At 40.0% G+C, this 20,009-nt stretch overlaps 1 protein-coding gene across 1 annotated transcript; it reads right to left on the reverse strand.

Annotated features, from left to right (window-relative positions):
* Positions 1 to 10,722: 10,722 nt before the first annotated feature.
* LOC140582145 (uncharacterized) lies at positions 10,723 to 19,480 on the reverse strand. The gene is made up of 7 exons (XM_072706165.1): positions 19,247 to 19,480; positions 18,389 to 18,751; positions 17,920 to 18,112; positions 17,185 to 17,379; positions 12,054 to 16,710; positions 11,648 to 11,765; positions 10,723 to 10,833 (listed from the first exon to the last, which is right to left on the reverse strand). The coding sequence occupies exons 1-7, from the start codon at positions 19,478 to 19,480 to the stop codon at positions 10,723 to 10,725; spliced, it is 5,871 nt and encodes a 1,956-aa protein (XP_072562266.1).
* Positions 19,481 to 20,009: the final 529 nt, after the last annotated feature.

A 20,009-nucleotide genomic window follows, 5' to 3' on the forward strand; every position in this document is an offset into this window, starting at 1 on the left:
CTCATCTACCATTTTCTCTTTATCGTACCTTAATCAACATTTCTACAGTAATGTTAAAATGTCAGGTAACATCTTATGATAGTACCATTTCCTACTTTCTGACTATTTAAATGCATGGGCCATCAGTTACAGCTAGTCTCCACATTTCCCTACTGTTTCTCATCTATCCTTGAAAAACATTTCTACGGTAATGTTAAAATGCTACATATCATCTCAGTAGCATTTCCTATTTTCTAACTATTTAAATGCATTACTAATCAATTACAGTCTATACTTCATTTCAAATAATTAGTGAACTTTTAATTTTATGCCATTTACTTCATTACTATTCATTGCTTCTGTCCATTTGCTTTGGACCCGATTGTCACTGCTTGCAGTTATCTTTTTATTTATTAAGGGTCCAAAGCATGAAATGCTTATGGACCATTATTGTTTTTCTTACGGTTTTTTTTTATTAAGGGTCCAAAGCATGAAATGCTTATGGACCATTATTGTTTTTCTTAGGATTTTTCTCTTTTATTATTATTATTATTATTATTATTTTTCGCGCCCTAAAACTGAATGCACAGCCTAAACCGTAAGGGCTAGACCAACCAAACTTGGTAATATGATGTCAATTCCTACCCGCTACTCAGATTCTCTGACCCAGGCCTGTCAGCCAGATGGGGGCGCTCTAGCGCCCCCCAACGCGTTTCAGTCCATAGCTCCTGTCCTATTAGTCCTATAATTGAAATTATTTTTTCTGCTGATACAGACAGCTTTGCTCTACCAACTGGCTATTTGGACTATGAAGCTCCGCCTACTTAGATTTTTTGCTAATTTGCATAATTTGTGAAACTGACTTCTGCCTTCAAGTCCTACAATATTGGACCAAATCAGACAAATGAGGTGTCAAACCGATCAGTCCACTTAGCTGATCAAAATAGATTCAAGAAAGTCTGACATTTGTCTATTTTATGGCCACTAGCCATGCCCAAATCCCACCTAAATTTGGCCTATTTCAGTCTGAATGCTATAACTTCTGCATACCTTAGCCAACCTGAACCAAACTTACAATCCAACCTCCCTGCTCTATTATGAGGTCAACATACAATGCGGCCCACATTTCATCAATAGGGGGCGCTACAACTAATAACTGCCAATATCTCCTGACTGCCTTAACCAATCTAATTGAAATTTGGCAGATATGTACTATGTACAAGCCTGAGGTCAGCGAAGTAAAATGGCAGTCATTAGTTGTAAAATCCTGGCCACCATTAGCCAATCAAAATCAAGCAGCCATTTGACCAGCTAAACAATGAGCAATCCAAACCAAATTTGGGTTATACATTTGTATTCTGACCCTGAGCCCACCCTGTAAAGGACATGTCAGTCTGCCATATGGGGGCGCTACAGCACATTTCTGCCTATTTCTCCTGGACTGTTAATTATAAAATTGACAATTGTTGCTTAAGCTATCCACTAGCTCATGACAAATTTAATGGTATAAAGAACTTCATCATATCTCTTGCCATTTTTGCCTATTTTGTAAAAGTCTTAAAACAGTACTTTTTTCTTATCCTCCTAGGATTTTCACCAAACCTACACAGATCTGGTATCATTTAAATCAGGAGACAGTCCCTATATAAAATTATTAAAAAAATCATAAACTTTCCATGAGGTATGGCCACCAGCCACACCCAAACCATAGTGGTGCCACACCCATTTCAATCAGACAGCTATATCTCAGGCCTGCCTCAACCAATCATCATCAAACTTAAATATATAATGTAGGATATTACTGGAGAAGGGCCCTCCAAATTTGGTGCCGATCAGTCAAACGGGGGTGCTACAGCAATATAACATCACTGTATAAACTGCAAAATCAGCTCAACTTACATTTATCTCATTTTTGATCTAGTGACATATTACTGGTTAAAATCTTTTGCCCTGCAAGTTCGGTTAGTCATGTCAAATCAAGAAATATGCAATGTCCCATGATAGTCATTTGCATTCCCTTGTCATATTTAAAAACTTAATTAATAACATATTACTGTAACTACTGCAATGTCCAGCCTAAGTAGGTCAATCTGGTAGTAGAAAAATCAGGACACTGCCCCTATGTATAATTTATAAAGATAACTTCACTTGCCTGTACAGTATAGCCACCAGCCACACTGAACCTACAGCATTTCCATGATCATTTCAATCAAACAGCTAAATCAGAGGCATACTTCATCTGATCATCACCAAATTTGACCCACTAATGTAGCACTGCACCTCAGACAGACCCTGCAAATTTGGTGCCGATCGGTCAAATGGGGGCGCTACAGCTACTGTCCATTTATGTCTAAGACCGACCTTAGCAAATTCAGCTGAAATGTCCTTCTTTCTCATAAATCCTTCAAAGAATTTTTACCTTTCCCTACACCTTAGTCCATATTTTTAAGTTCCTTTCATTTTTCACCAATTTGCCTTATACAACATTATCAGACTTCATTTACAAATGAGAAGGTCAGAAAGCATTTAATATCATTTCTAAAATGGAGCGCTGACTCCACCTGCTGGCCACAACATTTCCATTTCCATTTCATTCAAACAGCTAAATCTCAGGCATGCTTCACCCAATCCTCACAAAATTTGACTTACTCCTGCAGCACTGGACTACAGAAAGACCATCTAAGTTTGGTGGTGATCAGTCAAACGGGGGCACTACAGCCAATGTATTATGTCTAAGAGCCACTTTTGCAGATTCAGCTGAATTGTCCTTCTTTCTCATAAAACCTTCAAAGAATTGTTACCTTTCCCTTCACCTTAGTCCATATTTTTAATTTCCTTTCATTTTTTACCAATTTGCCTCATACAACATTATCAGACTTCATTTACACATGAGAAGGCCTGAAAGTATTAAATAGTATTTCTAAAATGGAGCGTTGACTCCACCTGCTGGCCACAACATTTCCATTCCCATTTCATTCAAACAGCTAAATCTCAGGTATGCTTCATCCGATCCTTACAAAACTTGATTCACTTCTGTATGACTGGACTACAGACAGATCTTCCAAGTTTGGTGGCGATCAGTCAATCTGGAGCGGTACAGCCACTGTCCTAGTATGTCTAATACCTACCTTGGCTAATTCAGCTGAAATATCCTTCATAATACTTTCAAGGAATTAACTTTCCCTTCACCTCAGTCCATATTTTTAAGCTCCTTTCATTTTTCTGCTATTTGACTTATAGAAAATTATCAGATTTTATTTATAAGCCAGGCAGTATATATTGCAGATTTTTGGCTTTTTTGTATTAAATTGGCCAGTAGCTGGAGATGGTGCTCTATTTATATTGCAGTTTTTTGGATTTCTTTTATGGATTAGCCAGCAGGTGTAGTTCGTCCTGTATATCATTAATGGCATTAAATTATTTCAGGGCATCTTATGTCTAGAACAATACTTTACAAATGCAGTAAGCCACTGTTGTTGTTTTTTAATATACAAGACAGCATGTGTTCACTGAGGTACTATAAAGTAAGCTTAACTTGTATGATCTAGACTTAAAATATTAGGTATGCAGGTTCCTATTTCTACCGTCTACTTAGACCATCTGACACAAAAAACTAATTCTTTCGGGCTGAGGCACTTCACCAAATGGTTATATATTGTATCTTATATTGTTGTACTAAGGCTGCTTCTGCTAATGGCAGTAGTCAAACTGCCACACCAGGGACTGCATACTACCAATTATCAAATGTAGCGCTAACTCCACCTGCTGGCCTCACTATTTCCATACCGAATTCATCAAGTCTGCTAAACCTCATTGATACTTCATCGAATTCGCACAAAATTTGACTCACTTCTGTAGCACTGGACTATGAATAGACCATCAAACTTTGGTGACATTCGGTTAAACGGGGGCGCTACTGCCACTGTCGAAATATGTCTAAAACTGAGTTAATGTAGCTGAAATTTCTTTATTTTTCATCAAACCTTCAAAGATTAATCACATATTCATTCACTTTCATTTTCCTGCCATTTCACTTTTAGAAATGTATCAAAGTTCAGTGAAACTTCAGGCTGTGTACACTGCAGCAATTGCAATTTCTTTGAACAGCTAGTCACCACATTTCCCTTCTGTTTCTCATCTACCATCTTCCCTTTATCGTACCTTAATCAACATTTCTACGGTAATGTTAAAATGTCAAGTATCTTATCATAGTAGCATTTCCTACATTATGACTATTTAAATGCATTGGCCATCAGTTATAATCTGTACTTCATTTCAAATTTAGCCACTGTCCTAATATGTCTAACATCAACCTTGGTTAATGCAGCTGAAATTAATTTATTTGTCATCAAATATTTAAATATTAATCAACTTTCCCTTCATCTCAGTCCATATTATAAAATTGCTTTAATTTTCCTGCCATTTGACTTTTAGAAATCTATCAAACTTCAGTGATGTACACTACAGCAATTTCAATTTTTCCCAAAAGCTAGTCACCACATGTCCGTTCTTTCTCATCTACCATGTTCCTTATTTCTGACGATTTCTATGCATTGGCCATCAGTTTCAGTTTATACTTCATTTACAATTTAGCCACTGTCCTAATATGTCTAACAACCTTGGTTAATGCAGCTGACATCTCCTTATTGTTTATTTAAACATTTAAATATTAATCACCTTTCCCTTCATCTAAGTCCATATTTTTTATCTGCTTATATATTACTGCCATTTCACTTTTAGAAATCTATCAAACTTCAATATTACTTCATCCTGTGTACATTGCAGCAATTGCAATATTTCTCAAACAGCTAGTCACCACATTTCTCTTCGGTTTCTCATCTACCATTATCACTTCATTGTACCTTGATAAACATTTCCACGGTAATGTTTAAATTTTAGGTATCATCTCATAGAAGCATTTCCTATTTTCTGCCAATTTAAATGCATTGCTAATCAATTGCAGTCTGTACTTCATTTACAATAATTAGTGAACTTCTAATTTTATGCCATTCACTTCATTACTATTCATTGCTTCTGCCCATTTGCTTTGGACCCGATTGTCACTGCTTGCAGTTATCTTTATTATTATTATTTTTTTCCTGCCGTAAAACTGAATGTACAGCCTAAACCGTAAGAGCTAGACCAACCAATCTTGGTCAGATGATGTCAATTCCTACCCGCTACTCAGATTTTCCGACCCAGGCCTGTCAGCCAGATGGGGGCGCTCTAGCGCCCCCCAACGCGTTTCAGTCCATATCTCCTGTCCTATTAGTCCTACAATTGAATTTTTTTTTCCTGCTGATACAGAGAGCATTGCTCTACCAACTTCCCAATTGGACTATGAAGCTCCGCCTACTTAGATTTTTTGCTAATTTGCATAATTTGCAAAACTGACCTCTGCCTTCAAGTCCTACCCCGTCTGTCCAAATCAGACAAATGACATGTCAAACCAATCAGTTCTCTGAGCTGATCAAGACTTACAAAAATAATCATGAAATTTCTGTATCATATGGTCTTCAGCCACGCCCAAACTTTGCATAAATTTGGCCAGTTTCAGTCTGATTGCTATAACTTGGCTCTGCTTTAACCAATCTTAACCAAATTTGAAATCTTTCCTCCCAGTGCCATTCTGGGGACTAGGTATAAAGCTGGCCCCATTTCATCAATAGGGGGCGCTACAACTAAAAACTGCCAGTATCTCCTGACTGCATTGACCAATCTAATTGAAATTTGGCAAATCCATACTACGACCAATTCTGAGATCAGACATATATCATAGTAGTCATTGATCATAAAATCATGGTCATTATCAGCCAATCAAATTGAAGCAGCCATTTGACAGGCTAAACAATACCGAATCTCAACCAAAACAGGCTGTCACATTTGATTCCTGAACCTTAGCATACCCTGTTAAGGACACCGCAATCAGCCAGATGGGGGCGCTACAGCAACAAGTTTTGCATTTCTGCTTATTTCTCCTGAACTGTTAAAGATTAAATTGACAATTGTTGCGAATCCTATCCACTAGATCATGGCAAATTTAATGGTTTAAAGAATTTCATCATAACTCTTGCCCTTTTTGCCTATTTTGTAAAAGTCTGAAAACAGGGCTTTTTGTTAGCCTCCTAGGGTTTTCACCAATCATATACATATCTGGTATCATTTAAATCAGGAGACAGTCCATATATAAAATTATCCAAAACATCATATACTTTCCATGAGTTACGGCCACCAGCCACACCCGAACCATACCGGTGCCACACCCATTTCAATCAGACAGCTATATCTCAGGTGTACCTCTGCCAATCATCACCAATATTAAATATATAATGTAGGACATTATTGGGGAAGGGCCCTCCAAATTTGGTGCCGATCGATCAAACGGGGGTGCTACAGCAATATAACATGTCTGTCTAAACCTGCAAAATCAGTTCAACTTACTTTGTTCTCATTTTTGATCAAGTGACATAATACTGGTTAAAATCTTTTTTCCTGCAAGATCTGTGAGTCATGCCAAATCAAAATATATGCAATGTCCCATGATAGTCATTTGCATTCCCTTGTGATATTTAAAAACTTAATAAATAACATATTACTGTAACTACTGCAATGTCCAGCCGAAGTAGGTCATTCTGGTAGTAGATCAATGAGGACACTGCGCTTATGTATAATTTATAAAGATAACTTCACCTGCCTGTACAATATGGCCACCAGCCACACTGAACCTCCAGCATTTCCATGCTCATTTCAATCAATCAGCTAAATCTGTGGCATTCTTCATCAAATCCTCATCAAATTTGACCGGTTTATGTAGCAGTGGACCCCAGACAGACCCTCCAAATTTGGTGCCGATCGGTCAAATGGAGGTGCTACAGCTACTGTTTATATATGTCTAAGACCCACCTTAGCAAATTCAGCTGAAATGTCCTTCTTTCTCATAAATCCTTCAAAGAATTGTTACCATTCCCTACACCTTAGTCCATATTTTTAAGTTCCTTTCATTTTTCAACAATTTGCCTTATACAACATTATCAGACTTCATTTACAAATGAGAAGGTCAGAAAGCATTTAATATCATTTCTAAAATGGAGCGCTGACTCCACCTGCTGGCCACAACATTTCCATTCCCATTTCATTCAAACAGCTAAATCTCAGGCATGCTTCATCCGATCCTTACAAAATTTGATTCACTTCTGTATGACTGGACTACAGACAAATCTTCCAAGTTTGGTGGCGATCAGTCAATCTGGAGCAGTACAGCCACTGTCCTAGTATGTCTAATACCTACCTTGGCTAATTCGGCTGAAACATCCTTCATAATACTTTCAAGGAATTAACTTTCCCTTCACCTCAGTCCGTATTTTTAAGCTCCTTTCATTTTTCTGCTATTTGACTTATAGAAAATTATCAGATTTTATTTATAAGCCAGCCAGTATATATTGCAGATTTTTCGCTTTTTTGTATTAAATTGGCCAGTAGGTGGAGATGGTGCTCTATTTATATTGCACTTTTTTGGATTTTTTTTTATAGATTCGCCAGCAGGTGTAGTTCGTCCTCTATTTCATTAATGCCATTAAATTCTTTTAGGGCTTCTTATGTCTAGAAGAATACCTCACAAATGGAGTAAGCCACTGTTGTTTTGAATATACAAGACGGCATGTGTTTACTGAGGTAGTATAAAGTAAGCTTAACTTGTATGAACCAGACTTAAAATATTAGGTATGCAGGTGCCTATTTCTACCGACTACTTAGACCATCTGACACAAACCATACATTGTCTTGGGCTGAGGCACTTCACCAAAGGGTTCTATATTTTATCCTATATTGGTGTACTAAGGCTGCTTCTGCTAATGGCAGTAGTGTAACTGCCACACCAGGGACTGCATGCATACAGCAGGCTAATATTATACATTATGGCCATTTACTATATAATGTCATTATAGTGTAGTATGTTTTTCCTTAAATGTTGCTCAGGACATTGTAATACTTTTTATATGTGTATTTCCTTTACTGCCTGTTTCACCTACCGTAATTGAAATTTATTATGACATTTACATGTGTATTTAACATGCTTAAGAATGATGACTGTATTAATGATTATAATATTTATTATTACTGATTAGAGACATAATGTAAAACACATTATACACATTGTAAAATTGCAATTAAATACATCTGTCTTAGCCAAACATTTAGGTTTGTGTCATTGTTTGAGGAGGCTGAAAAAGTACATAGAGGCCACAATAGTTGAGCCATAATATTTTGCATATGATGTGCATACCATTCTTACATAAACAGTGTATAAAGACCAGAAAGTGTGATAGTAGCACTCATATATATATATATATACTACAGAACTCTCAACATGGCAATATTATTTTGAATATATAATTTAGTGTAAGTCAACACAGGCATCACAAACAAAGCTGGACTGTTATTTTGACATGAATTTAACCATGGTATCATGACTGTGAATTACATAACATATTATGTAGTACAGAACTGTTACAACACATCATTAATGTTTTGTTATTGCAGAGTAAAAGTGAAAATAACTCAATAAATACTAAAAAAAATTGTGAGTCATCACAGCAATAAACATCCACAAGTAACAGCACATTTTACTCAAAGTACCTTTGCTGTTAGACTATAGTGTGTGGAGATGATTTCTGGTGCATTTCACTTCAGGCATCTGTGTGTAGTTCATACTGTCTGTGTGCAGTCTCTGAGTTCTTTAGAGAACGCTTTGCTTGTCGACAAAATGGGCGCAGGGAAACTTGATGTGGTGAGTATGGTGTCACTGATATGAAGATAAGGCACTGGAAAAGAGAGTAAAAACAGAACGCTGCATGTCAGCCAATCAGACACTTGCAGTTGTAAAGTAAAACTACTTCACAGACAAAATAATGTTTCAAAGAGGTAAACTCACCAGGCCAGCCCATCTGATTGTTCCAACGTACCAGGCAGTGTGATGTGTTAACGAAACTTGATGTGTTGGGCATGGGGTCAGTGTCATCAACAGCAGGCGCTGGAAAAGATTAAAAGATAAAGCATAAACTGCCATGTAAGTTAGACAAACACTGCCAGAGTAAAACTAGAACTACACCAAAGAGGAAGAAACCTCTGAAAAAGGCAAACTCACAAGGTCAGTGCCTGCTCTGGTCATGTAGCATTCAGTGTGATGCGTCACACTCCCAATATACAGCTGTATGATGAAGGATGCAGTATAGCAGAGCCTGGACAGACAGATGTGCCTTAGGTTGATCATCAGGGAAGCACATGACAATTGTGCCTTAGTGACCTGAGGTTATACATAGGAGAAGGCAGGTTAAAATCTGCAATATGACAATGTAGTAGGGATTTCTGACAATACTTAGTTACCCAATTTATAAGCTCATACACTGCAAACTGGTATGTTTTAACTAACATGCCCATGTTAAGTGAGAAACTGTCACTCACGCACCTTTGCTTTGCCCAACCAGTCATGGCACATCCATTGTGTTTAGATAAATGTCTCACACTCACTGCCCAGCTTTCCCACTTAGATCTTAGGTCATCCACTTGTATGACTGTTTAGTGTTACTTCATTTTAGCTGTTTGAAGAAACACACAAAACATACACATTACTCCAAAAATTGCATCATGTACATAATACCATAATACAGTCAATGTACATATGTCCAACATTTCCTTTCACAGTGTCAAAGTACACTGTACAACAGTATACAGACAGATGTCAGTATATGGTCTTACCTTAGCCCATAGATGTCTGTGCCTCTTCGCCCTCTCACCATTCTTTTTGATCAAAGGCTTGCTCTGTGAAATTCTGTCTTTTTAGCATGTTTTGCAGTACAAGACATTAGTTTGGTACTGTCTACATCTGATGGTACTTCTTCATTTCCTTACATTTAATTCATTGTAATTATATATTCCATGTTATATAAACAACTACACATTTACATTTTCCAAGTGTGTGGTGCTGTGTAAAGAGGTTCAGTGCACTGTACTGTCCCACAACACAAAATTTCTATATAGGCAACAATGCATTTCATGAATAGTCAATTATATGACAGGACATGTAAAATTGTTTATGTTTTGTGGAAAATTCATACTATCAACAAGTTTGGCATACTGCTGTTGTGAGGCACTTAACAGAGCACATTACCTCCCTTTTCCAAGCCTATATCGCGTCCTCTGTGCTAATCTTCCCCTAGCCCCCACACCCACCCCCAGTGCCAGGTGCCCCATCCTCCCCTGCTTCCTGCCCAGCCCCAGCCCTAGGCCCCCTGTCCCAGAAGCTGAAGCCCAAAACCCCTCACCTAAGATTAGCCTATGCTTATGCTTGGTAGCTAACATGTTATATACAAAACAACACATTTACATTTTTGAAAGGTGTGGTACTTTGTAAAGAGGTTCAGTGCACTGTACTGGCCCACAACACAGAATTTCTATGTTCGCAACAATAATTTTTATGAATAGTCAATTATATTACAGGATATCTAAAATTTCTTTTTTTTTAATTTATAGCATTTCAGAATTTTGGGATACTGCTGTTGTGAGGTACTTGACAGAACACATTACCTCCCTTTTCAAAGCCCACATTGCTTGCTCTGCCCTAATCTTCCCCTAGCCCCCACACCAACCCCCAGTGTCAGGTGCCCCATCCTAGCCCCCTTATGCGTAGCCCTAGTGACTGTCCCGTAACCTTAGTCCTATGCCTAGTGGTAACCCAATCAGCCCACCTCAGACTACTCTCCAGCAACAGGCCACCATGTCCAGCCTTAGTCCCCCCTGCCTCAGCCCTAGTGCCAGCTCTCTGAAGCCCAGCTGCAGCCCCCTAAAGCATGGTGCCAGCTGCAGGCCCAGCAGCAGCCACCTCAAGGTCGACCCCAACCCCCAAAGCCCAACATCAGCCTCAGGCTAAATGCCAAGCCCTGAAACACCAGCTCCACTGCTAACCTATGAGGCCTAGTTGCAGCCTTCTGAAGGCCAGCCCCAGTCCTATCCCCCCACAGCCTACTGGCAACCCCAGTGGTAGCTAGGGTGGCCAGCCCCAAGCCTAACCCCTAAAGCTTGGCACCAGGCCAAGCCTCCCTGCCAACCCCTTCTAAGGACAGCCACAGCCCCAGCCGCAGTGCCAGCCTCCCAAAGCTGATGCACCCCATAAAACTATCACTGCAGCACAAAATTTATGTTTCTTACTGATCTTTCATATGTTTCTTACTGATCTTTCATACAGTTTCTTACAGATAATGTAGCACCACACATTCATGATGGCTGAAATACGTCGGCATTGCTGAAACAAAAATTCTGTTAGTCACAATGTCTTTCACATACACATGATCAATCAAACTGCTTTTCCCAGTGGTTGCTTCTTTCACAAGTTGAGCATACCCATGTTCTTCCATAAAATTAGCAATTGTACTTACTGCCAAATGATTTACTGCATGACACATTTTTTTTTGTTTTTTTATACAGTTTCTTATAGATAATGTAGCACTACACATTCATGATGGCTGAAATACGTTGGCATTACTGAAACAGAGATGCTGTTAGTCACAATGTCTTTCACATACACATGATCAATCAAAGTGCCTTTCCCAGTTGTTGCTTCTTTGACAAGTTGAGTATACCCATGTTCTTCCATAAAATTAGCAATTGTACTTACTTGCAAAAGATTTTCATTGAAGTCGCCCATGATGATTTTCCCACCTTCCACGCTGTCCAACCGAGTGATCAACTGCATCAGGTTCTTCTGCAAGATTGTCAGATTATACGAGGGTGGTCTGTATAGTACCAAGACTGTTGTTCTTAGTAGGCCCACACTGAACTGCACACACTCAATGTTGACACACTGTACATCAGTCACAGTACAGTTGGTATGTTCTTTATAATACAAACCCACACCACCATGTTGTTGCTTCTTCAGTTCAGCAAAGATAGCATCACTACCATCATATGCCTGATGTCTGGGCTTCCCATGGTATGAAAATCCAGGCAGCTGTACATCTTCTGTGTCTTCCTCCAAATTTAACCATGTCTCTGTCAAGCAGATGATATCAGCTTCCATATACCTTCTGTCTTTCTTTATGTCATCCAGGTGACATGTAAGTCCTTCAACATTATGCAGGAGAATTTTGCATGATGATGGCACTTCCATGACAGGCTCAATAAACACAGACATGCTTTGCATTGCAGTCTCAATGTCTTGTTTTGCATATATAGCAGTCTCCTTAAAGTCTTCTATTATGAGGCCTTCCAAAGAAGTCACACGGCTTAATGCGACATACGCTTGTCCAGCTGTAAATATCTTCTTTAGTGATACAACAGCCTTATCCACTGTCAGACCTTGTACCTTGTGTACTGTACAAGCCCAAGCTAATTTCAATGGAAACTGCCGTCGTGTTCCACCACTGTTTGTCACTCTTTCCTCCTCTGGTTTAATTCGTGTAGCTTTGTCCAACCCTACTTTGAGGCATGGCTTCTTTCCCCTGAGTGACTTTCCAGCTGCTTCATTGTCAAATGTGATGTGTATCTCTGATGGAAAATCCTCATCAGTATCAAAGCGGATGTCACTGACTGTACCAAATGCACCATTTACTAGGCCGTCTGAAACATCGATGTTTTTCAGCAGCATTACTCGTGCATTGACACCTACATGTAGTGATTCTAGGAGACATGTCTTCTGAACATTGGCATGATGTCCATGTTTCCTTTCCAGTCTCCCAGTTGCAGCAACCCTTTCAAAATCCTGAGCATGAATGATGACATGGTCTGAGCAGATCTTCCGCAGCATATGGTAGTTATGCTGATCAACTTCATCATTGGTTGCATAAATATGAAGAGCAGTACTGTCTTGTCCTTCGCCTGTCACACATTGTTTCAGCATAGTGATGTCTTCCGCCAGCATTGCATCACCCCTTTTGCGTTTTCTTAGTCGATTCAGCAACTGTGCAAACTCCATATCTTTCTGTCTCATAATTTCAGTGAGCTCCACCATAGCAAAATGATTCTGCCATAGATTCACACCTTTACCCTCAGTATACAAAGCTTTCCCTTTCACAGGACAAAGTTGGTAGAAATCTCCAACAGCAATGATTGAAACATTTCCAAAAGCAGAATAATCTCCAATTTGTTTGATTTGTCTTAATCTGCCATGAATATACGCAAGCAGCTTGTGATCAACCATTGAAATTTCATCGATAATCAATATCTGCAGGTTTCCCAGTTCAGCTCTCAATGAATTTAGTTTTTCATCTCCAAGTGGTTCATATGGCAACTTCACATCTGTTGCAATATGGAAACAGGTGTGTATCGTTGCAGCTTTTATGTTGTAAGCACTAACTCCAGTTGGAGCAGTCAGTAACACATGTGTCTCATCTGGATTATGTGACAACTGACGCAAGATACGAGCTGCCTCATAATGTATTGCTTTGATCAAGACTGACTTGCCCACGCCTCCAGGTCCAGATATGAATACATGAAATGGTTCTGGGTTTTCACCACGTGCCTTCTGTAAACACCAGTTTCGTATTTTGTAAAAGATCTCAGATTGCTTGTTATTCAGTGAGCGAAGCAAAGCCAACGCTTCCTGGTTGGACATACCACAAGGATTGTCATGCAACATATAGTGACTCAGTCTTGGTAACAAATCTGGTATCTCATCACATTGTTCTCTCATTTCTGGTGTAATGTTGGATTTGCTGGCAAGACACTCTAACCGTTCACGTTCAGTCTCTGGACAAATCTCTGCCCAAGCATCTTCCATTGCACCATGCAGCTGTAGGTCTTCCTGAGCTTTGTCTATTGCACTTGATTCCTTTTCAAAACTTGACATGTTTGACTCCACAACCAGTTTCACTGAATGCAATTCATCAAGAAATTTGACACAACCAGTCTCATAGAATTCCTGGTAACTGCCAAAAGTAGAAGGTTTTAACTGTGCATCGAAATAATGTGGCAGAAAAAGTTGCAAAATGCTGTGGTAATATTTTTCTGGGTCCTTTGTGGGTGAAAAGCGAGCATACCGAACAACAGCTGCATCTGTGCGTGTCCTTTTCTTCACAAATCCTAATTTTCTGTCCAACTGCACACTTCCAGGGCATGAGCTCTGAGACTTACATAGTATTCTGTACTCAGATGCAAATCTTGCCAGGCACATTCCTGCAAACACTTCTGTTTTTGGTCTGGCTTTATATCTATCAGTGATACTGTTCATCCAAATTCCTTGTTCATCCTCATTCTCACACTCAGCTTTCTTCCGTATGACGTTCAATGGAAGGCTCATTTTTACCACATTTTCTCCAGTTGGGATAAACTGCACCTTCCGTGATCCCTCTTTCAACCTCATGTTAGTCAGACGATAAACACTTTCTTGAGCTGAAACTTCACGATTGTGCAGGAAAACACTGCCAAGTTGCCGAAGAGCTTCTTTTGCATCAAGGTTACCTTGCTGGGTGGCCTCTTTCTGAGCATTTGCCAGTAGCAGTCCCATCTCTCTCTCAGCTTTGGAAATGTAGGAAATGATGTACACAATACATGAATATGCATCAACCACAAACTGAATGTCCATGTTTGCATTCCAACAGCGTAGAAGGTCTCTGTTATATTGGTTCACCCACACTTCACATGGTCTCCTCTTAAGAACAATGGTAGTTTTCTTTGTGATTCTTGAGTACGCAGCTTCAAACATTTCCTGACTGATACCAATTGTACTAAATAAGGAATCAACAGAGTCATAGTTGGCCTCAGGGTTTAGTACAGCATCCTTCACTTTTTTCATGATAGCGTCTGCTACCTCTTTTTTCAGGGGCTGTCTGTCTGTCTCACCATCTCCAACTTTGCATGATGACACAAATGTTCTGTTGCTTGGAGGACGTGGGAAATTGAATCTACAAGTTTTCCCTTTTTTCTTGCATGTTTTTGAGTGCCTCTTACTATGTTGCTGTACACTACATACAATTTCATGCATTTCATCGTCACCCACTGGCATTTCACATGTCACATATTGATCAATGAAAGCTGATACCTCATCTTCATCATCTTTGCCAACCTTAGGTGCATCTTCCACCCAAAACAAACAGTGAGTGTGAGGTGATCCCCGTTGCTGAAATTCTATTCTGTAGAAATAATCAACTATTTTGCCAATGGGTTGTGCTTCTGACATGATGACATCTTTCAGGAAGCAGTGGAATCGATAGTCAAACATTCTGGCAGCTGTCACAGGATTATTTTTCAACAGTGCACACCTTTCTGACCAGTCGAGCTCAGCACTTGATGCATCTATGCCATCTTGTTTGAAGATTACTGTCATCAGTTCTGTCCAGCGTAAATCAGCAGAAGAAAAGGAGCAAAACCATGTGGGAATGCCAAGCTGTCTTACCATCGCAAACAGATCTTTCTGAACGCTTTGCCAAAAAACAGGGGTGCCTCTGATTGGTCTTAGAAATTTATAACCTTCATCAAAATTGAACATCTTTTGTAGAGACTCCTTATTTGTCAAAGTTTCTGATGTGACAGGACACTTATCACGTGCATCATAGCCTTTTCTCACAGCAATTGACACATTTGACACAACCTGCTGAAGCTCAGACAAATACTGCCCATAAAATATATAGTCTAAGTTTTTTCCAAAACGTCCATCTGCATTAAGAATTCTTGTATTTAAATACCTACACAGTGTCAGTTTTTCCTTCTTTCTGTCATGAAAAGTACCTGTTCCTTTTGGGAAAAGGACTGGAAAACATTTAGCTTCATTTGACTCATCAGTTAGAAGCCTCACTGGATTGTTTCCTTCTGCAGGTGCCATAGACATGATTCCATCAAAGTGCTGATCCAAGATCTCTTGTGCTATGTCTACAGGTTGAAGACACGTATCCATATACATGCCATGTTGTTGTCTATCATGCAAAGTTTCATCCATTTCCTCATCCTCTATGTTATTTTCATTACAGTCTTCATTAGCATGTATGTCACTTACATCACCAGGCATTTCTTTAGTTTTCTGCAGGGGATTGATCCAGTCATCGTTGAACTCCACATTGCTGTAAAATTTATTATTCTCTGTAAGATACAACAAAGCCTTCTTTATTTTTTCTGGATGCACAAATTCATATTTGTAATGCCCTTTGTAAGTTAACTTCCGCTTCAACTTTACACGTATCATAAGGTCATCATTGTTGACTCTTGGTAAAACTTCAGCTACATTTGGAACACTAGATGGGACACAAGTCACAGGACCATGAACACCATTTTGTCCACCTTTTGGCAAAGACACAATTCTCATGAAAGGAATATGCATAGCAATCAGATGCTGTTCCAGTGAATTTAGACCCTGTAACTCTACAGGGACTGGGTCTAAAGCTAGATTGTTTGCAACACTCTCTGCTGGCAGTTTTCCATCAAGAATCTTTCTGTGACACGTGTGGCAGATCCACAAGGAACCTCTAGGGCCAATAACACTGCTACAATCATCAGAACACATATCTACACAATTATGCAAGTATGTCTCAGTTATACACTGTGATGCCACTACCGCAATTGCCTGTGATTTTTTGAAGTACTCATCTTTCTTGCAAATCAGAACTTGGTGTTTAAATAGCATTCGATGACACACTGAACAAATGTATTCTGGGCCTTTACTTATTTTCTGTCTAAACTGTTCAATCACATAGTTAATGTCTTTTCTGTTATCCTTCTCTTTAGTCCGTTTTTCAATATTTCTGCTTTTTACTGCAGTGGCATAACAGCTGTCTGTTTTGTATCTATTACTGCAACTTTGCTTCTGAGCTGATTGGTACACTGGATTAGAATGGTAGGCTTCAAATTTCTGTTTCTTCACAGCTTCTCTGTAACTGTCATTTGTGGCATACTTCTTACCCAAAAAGTCTTTCACACGTTGCCTGTGTTCAATGTCAGTGGCATACTTCTGCACACTTGACTGCTTCACACGTTGCCTGTGTTCAATGTCCGTGGCATATTTCTTCACACTTGACTGCTTCACACATTGCCTGTGTTCTATGTCTGTGGCATACTTCTGCACACTTGACTGCTTCACATGTTGCCTATGTTCAATGTCCATAGCATATTTCTTGACACTTAACTGCTTCACATGTTGTCTATGTTCAGTGTCTGTGACGTACTTACTTACACTTGACTGTTGTACACATTCGCGGTACTCCATATCTGTAGCATACTTACTGATACCTGATTGTTTAACACGGTCTCGGTAGTCGTCATCATCATGGTAGCGCTTCATCTTTCTGGCAAGTTGTTGCTCCCTGTACACGTCACTTACATCATACCGTCTTTTTTCTGTTTCCAGTTTCCGACGACTTGATGCCATTTCAGATGGTGTGTTAATTTCAGAGCATCGTGTGGCACAACATTCAGTATCACGCCCTTTCACACAAGTCACAACCTCATAATGTGACTCATTACAATGTTTCAGGTATATACCTCTTGGATCAGAACCAATACATGTGGAGTACTTCAACCATTTGCTATCGGAGTATGTGAAAATATGCACACCAAGCAGATCAGCGGCAGCTTGAATCTCTACCTCAGAAGCCCAAGTACCAACATATTTCATCCGTGATGCAGTGACATACTCAGTGACAGAAGAGTGACCTTCCCTAAGACAAGCAACATACCTGGATTGATTTGTTAGTATCTGAGCAACAATAGCACATCTAATTTTCCTGTGCTCTTTGTCATTTCCAGTAATAGCAAAAGCCAGAGATCTGAAAAAGCAGTTACCATCACCAGTAATAGGCACCGTTCTGCAAGGGTCACCCATTGGAAACTGTGCAGCCATATTTACATGACCATGATCAATGTACACCACACCAAGCTTACAGGAAAAACTTCTTTGCTGCTGTGTTGTCAAAGGACTGAAGAAAAACTGCTCACTGCATAGCTCACTGACAAAAACTACATCACCTTCATTGCCCACGTGCATATTAACCTCAGGTTCTGCATCGTCTGTCACATTTGGCCTTACCACACCATATTGGCTCTCTGACATGCTGGCAAACTGCTGGACTCTGGTCATTGAGGAGTTACCGTCTGGATGGTCTGACATGCTGGTAGACTGGTTGAGACTGGTGACTGAGGAGTTACCATCTGGATGCTGCTGCAGGATGCTTCGACTGGTCACACTCACAGCTGTAATCTCAAACTGTTCCCCTGTTGCATCTAAAGACAGTCCTAGGGTATTCACATGGTCTAGCAAAGAATCTATGTCAGAGTGGTACACCAATATACTTCTGCCTGATGCATCGCTTGCTCCATCTCCTCGTCGGGAATGGGAGTCGATCACCACATACCATGACCCTTGCTTAATGATGGCACATGTATTTACTTTAAGAGTAAAAAGACACGCATCATACAGTGAGAATACTCTTCTTACCGCTTGATCAGCTGACATGAGAATGTTGCACATATCTCCATATTCGCTCACACCAAACAAGCCAACAAACATGTCATCATGGTAGTTTATTTCAAATTTATCACCATTCAATGTGTACTCAGTTGGTAGATCTCTCACGAACAGATACCCAGAAGCATCTCGAATTCTCCCAGCATCTCTGATGGTAGTGTAGAGGTCATCTCCATTCAGCAGTACTTGATCAATGTCTGTGACTGACCAGGTTAAAACATTCTTTACCTTACACATCACTATAGCAATCAAACTATTAGCAACACATTGCTTGTTACTGTTGACTCCAAATCGTGGGTGTCCTTGATGGAAGGAGCCTCTCACAGTACGTGCCTGAGGAAAATGAGTAGGTGCACAGACAGTTACAGGGTTCATATGCTGCTGTTGAGCCAGGGTACTTTTTTGTTCAGACATTAGCAAGGGTTTTAGCAAGGGTTTTGCCAAGGGTTTTGCCAAGGGGTTTGCCAAGGGGTTTGCCAAGGGGTTTGCCAATGTTTTTGCCAAACGGCAACGCTTCGGACAACGCTTCGGACAACGCTTTGGACAATTGTTTGGAACAGAGTTTGACACTTCAAGTGCTGAGTTAGATGGTCTCATGGATGGTTTTTTAGATGGTCGTTTAGATGGTTGTATAGCTGCAGCCTTTCTTTTAGGAAGTGGCTGCACAACTTCGTCAGTCAAAGCCTTGTCTTTATAAAGAGAAGGCATATACAACTCGTCATCAGTCCTACAAATGGCACCCAGGGTGGGAACCTGGTGGTCATGGCTCGTCGGGAAAGTCACAGTCTGGATCTTTTTGGTATTCCAGTAGGGGGGAAAAGAAATAACCCCGTCAGTCATAGCCATGACAGAGTCAGGCCGCGGCTGTACGGCCTGCTCAGGTTGTTGGTCGTGGCTCGTCGGGAAAGTCACAGTCGTGATCTTTTTGGTATTCCGGTAGGGGGGAAAAGACATAACCCCGTCATCGGTCATAGCCACATCAAAACTATCAGCAGCTCGCCGCCGGTCCATCAGCCTCTTCTTCGCTGCTGCTGAACGCTTGGACGCCTTGGTGCGAGGCATCTGCAAATGAACAAGGGGGGGGGACAACACAAGGCACACCTGCTTACAACCTTACTTTGCACTGACATCTCAATTATACGTCCTAATAGCTAGGGATGTACACTTGTAATTTAAAATCACAGGTTCAAATCCCCAACAAGCAAGGTACCACTGAGTTACCATCAGCAAAGTACCACCTCGAACAACTGCTCGAATGATGCATCTGTCAAGTTGTTCCTCCTTGGATGGAACTTCATAGCGTCTTCTCTTCTGCCAGTTTCCAACAGTGTTCCATACAGGTTACATGTCGAAGACATTTTATGCTCGTGCAGTGTGTGTGGTGACTCAGTAATTATCAGATATCACAAAACTAATTTTGATTGATGTGTATTAAAACAATTACAATGCTGTTCTGTGAGAACTATGTACACTGACACATCTCAGCTACTAAGAATCAGTGATGAAGCTAAATTAATATTGAAGTGTATGGACAGTAAACCACAATTTACACACTAAACATTTTATGAACTGCTCGAATGATGCATCTGTC

Source organism: Paramormyrops kingsleyae, chromosome 24 (genome assembly GCF_048594095.1).
Source record: "Paramormyrops kingsleyae isolate MSU_618 chromosome 24, PKINGS_0.4, whole genome shotgun sequence".
Taxonomy (NCBI): Eukaryota; Metazoa; Chordata; class Actinopteri; order Osteoglossiformes; family Mormyridae; genus Paramormyrops; species Paramormyrops kingsleyae.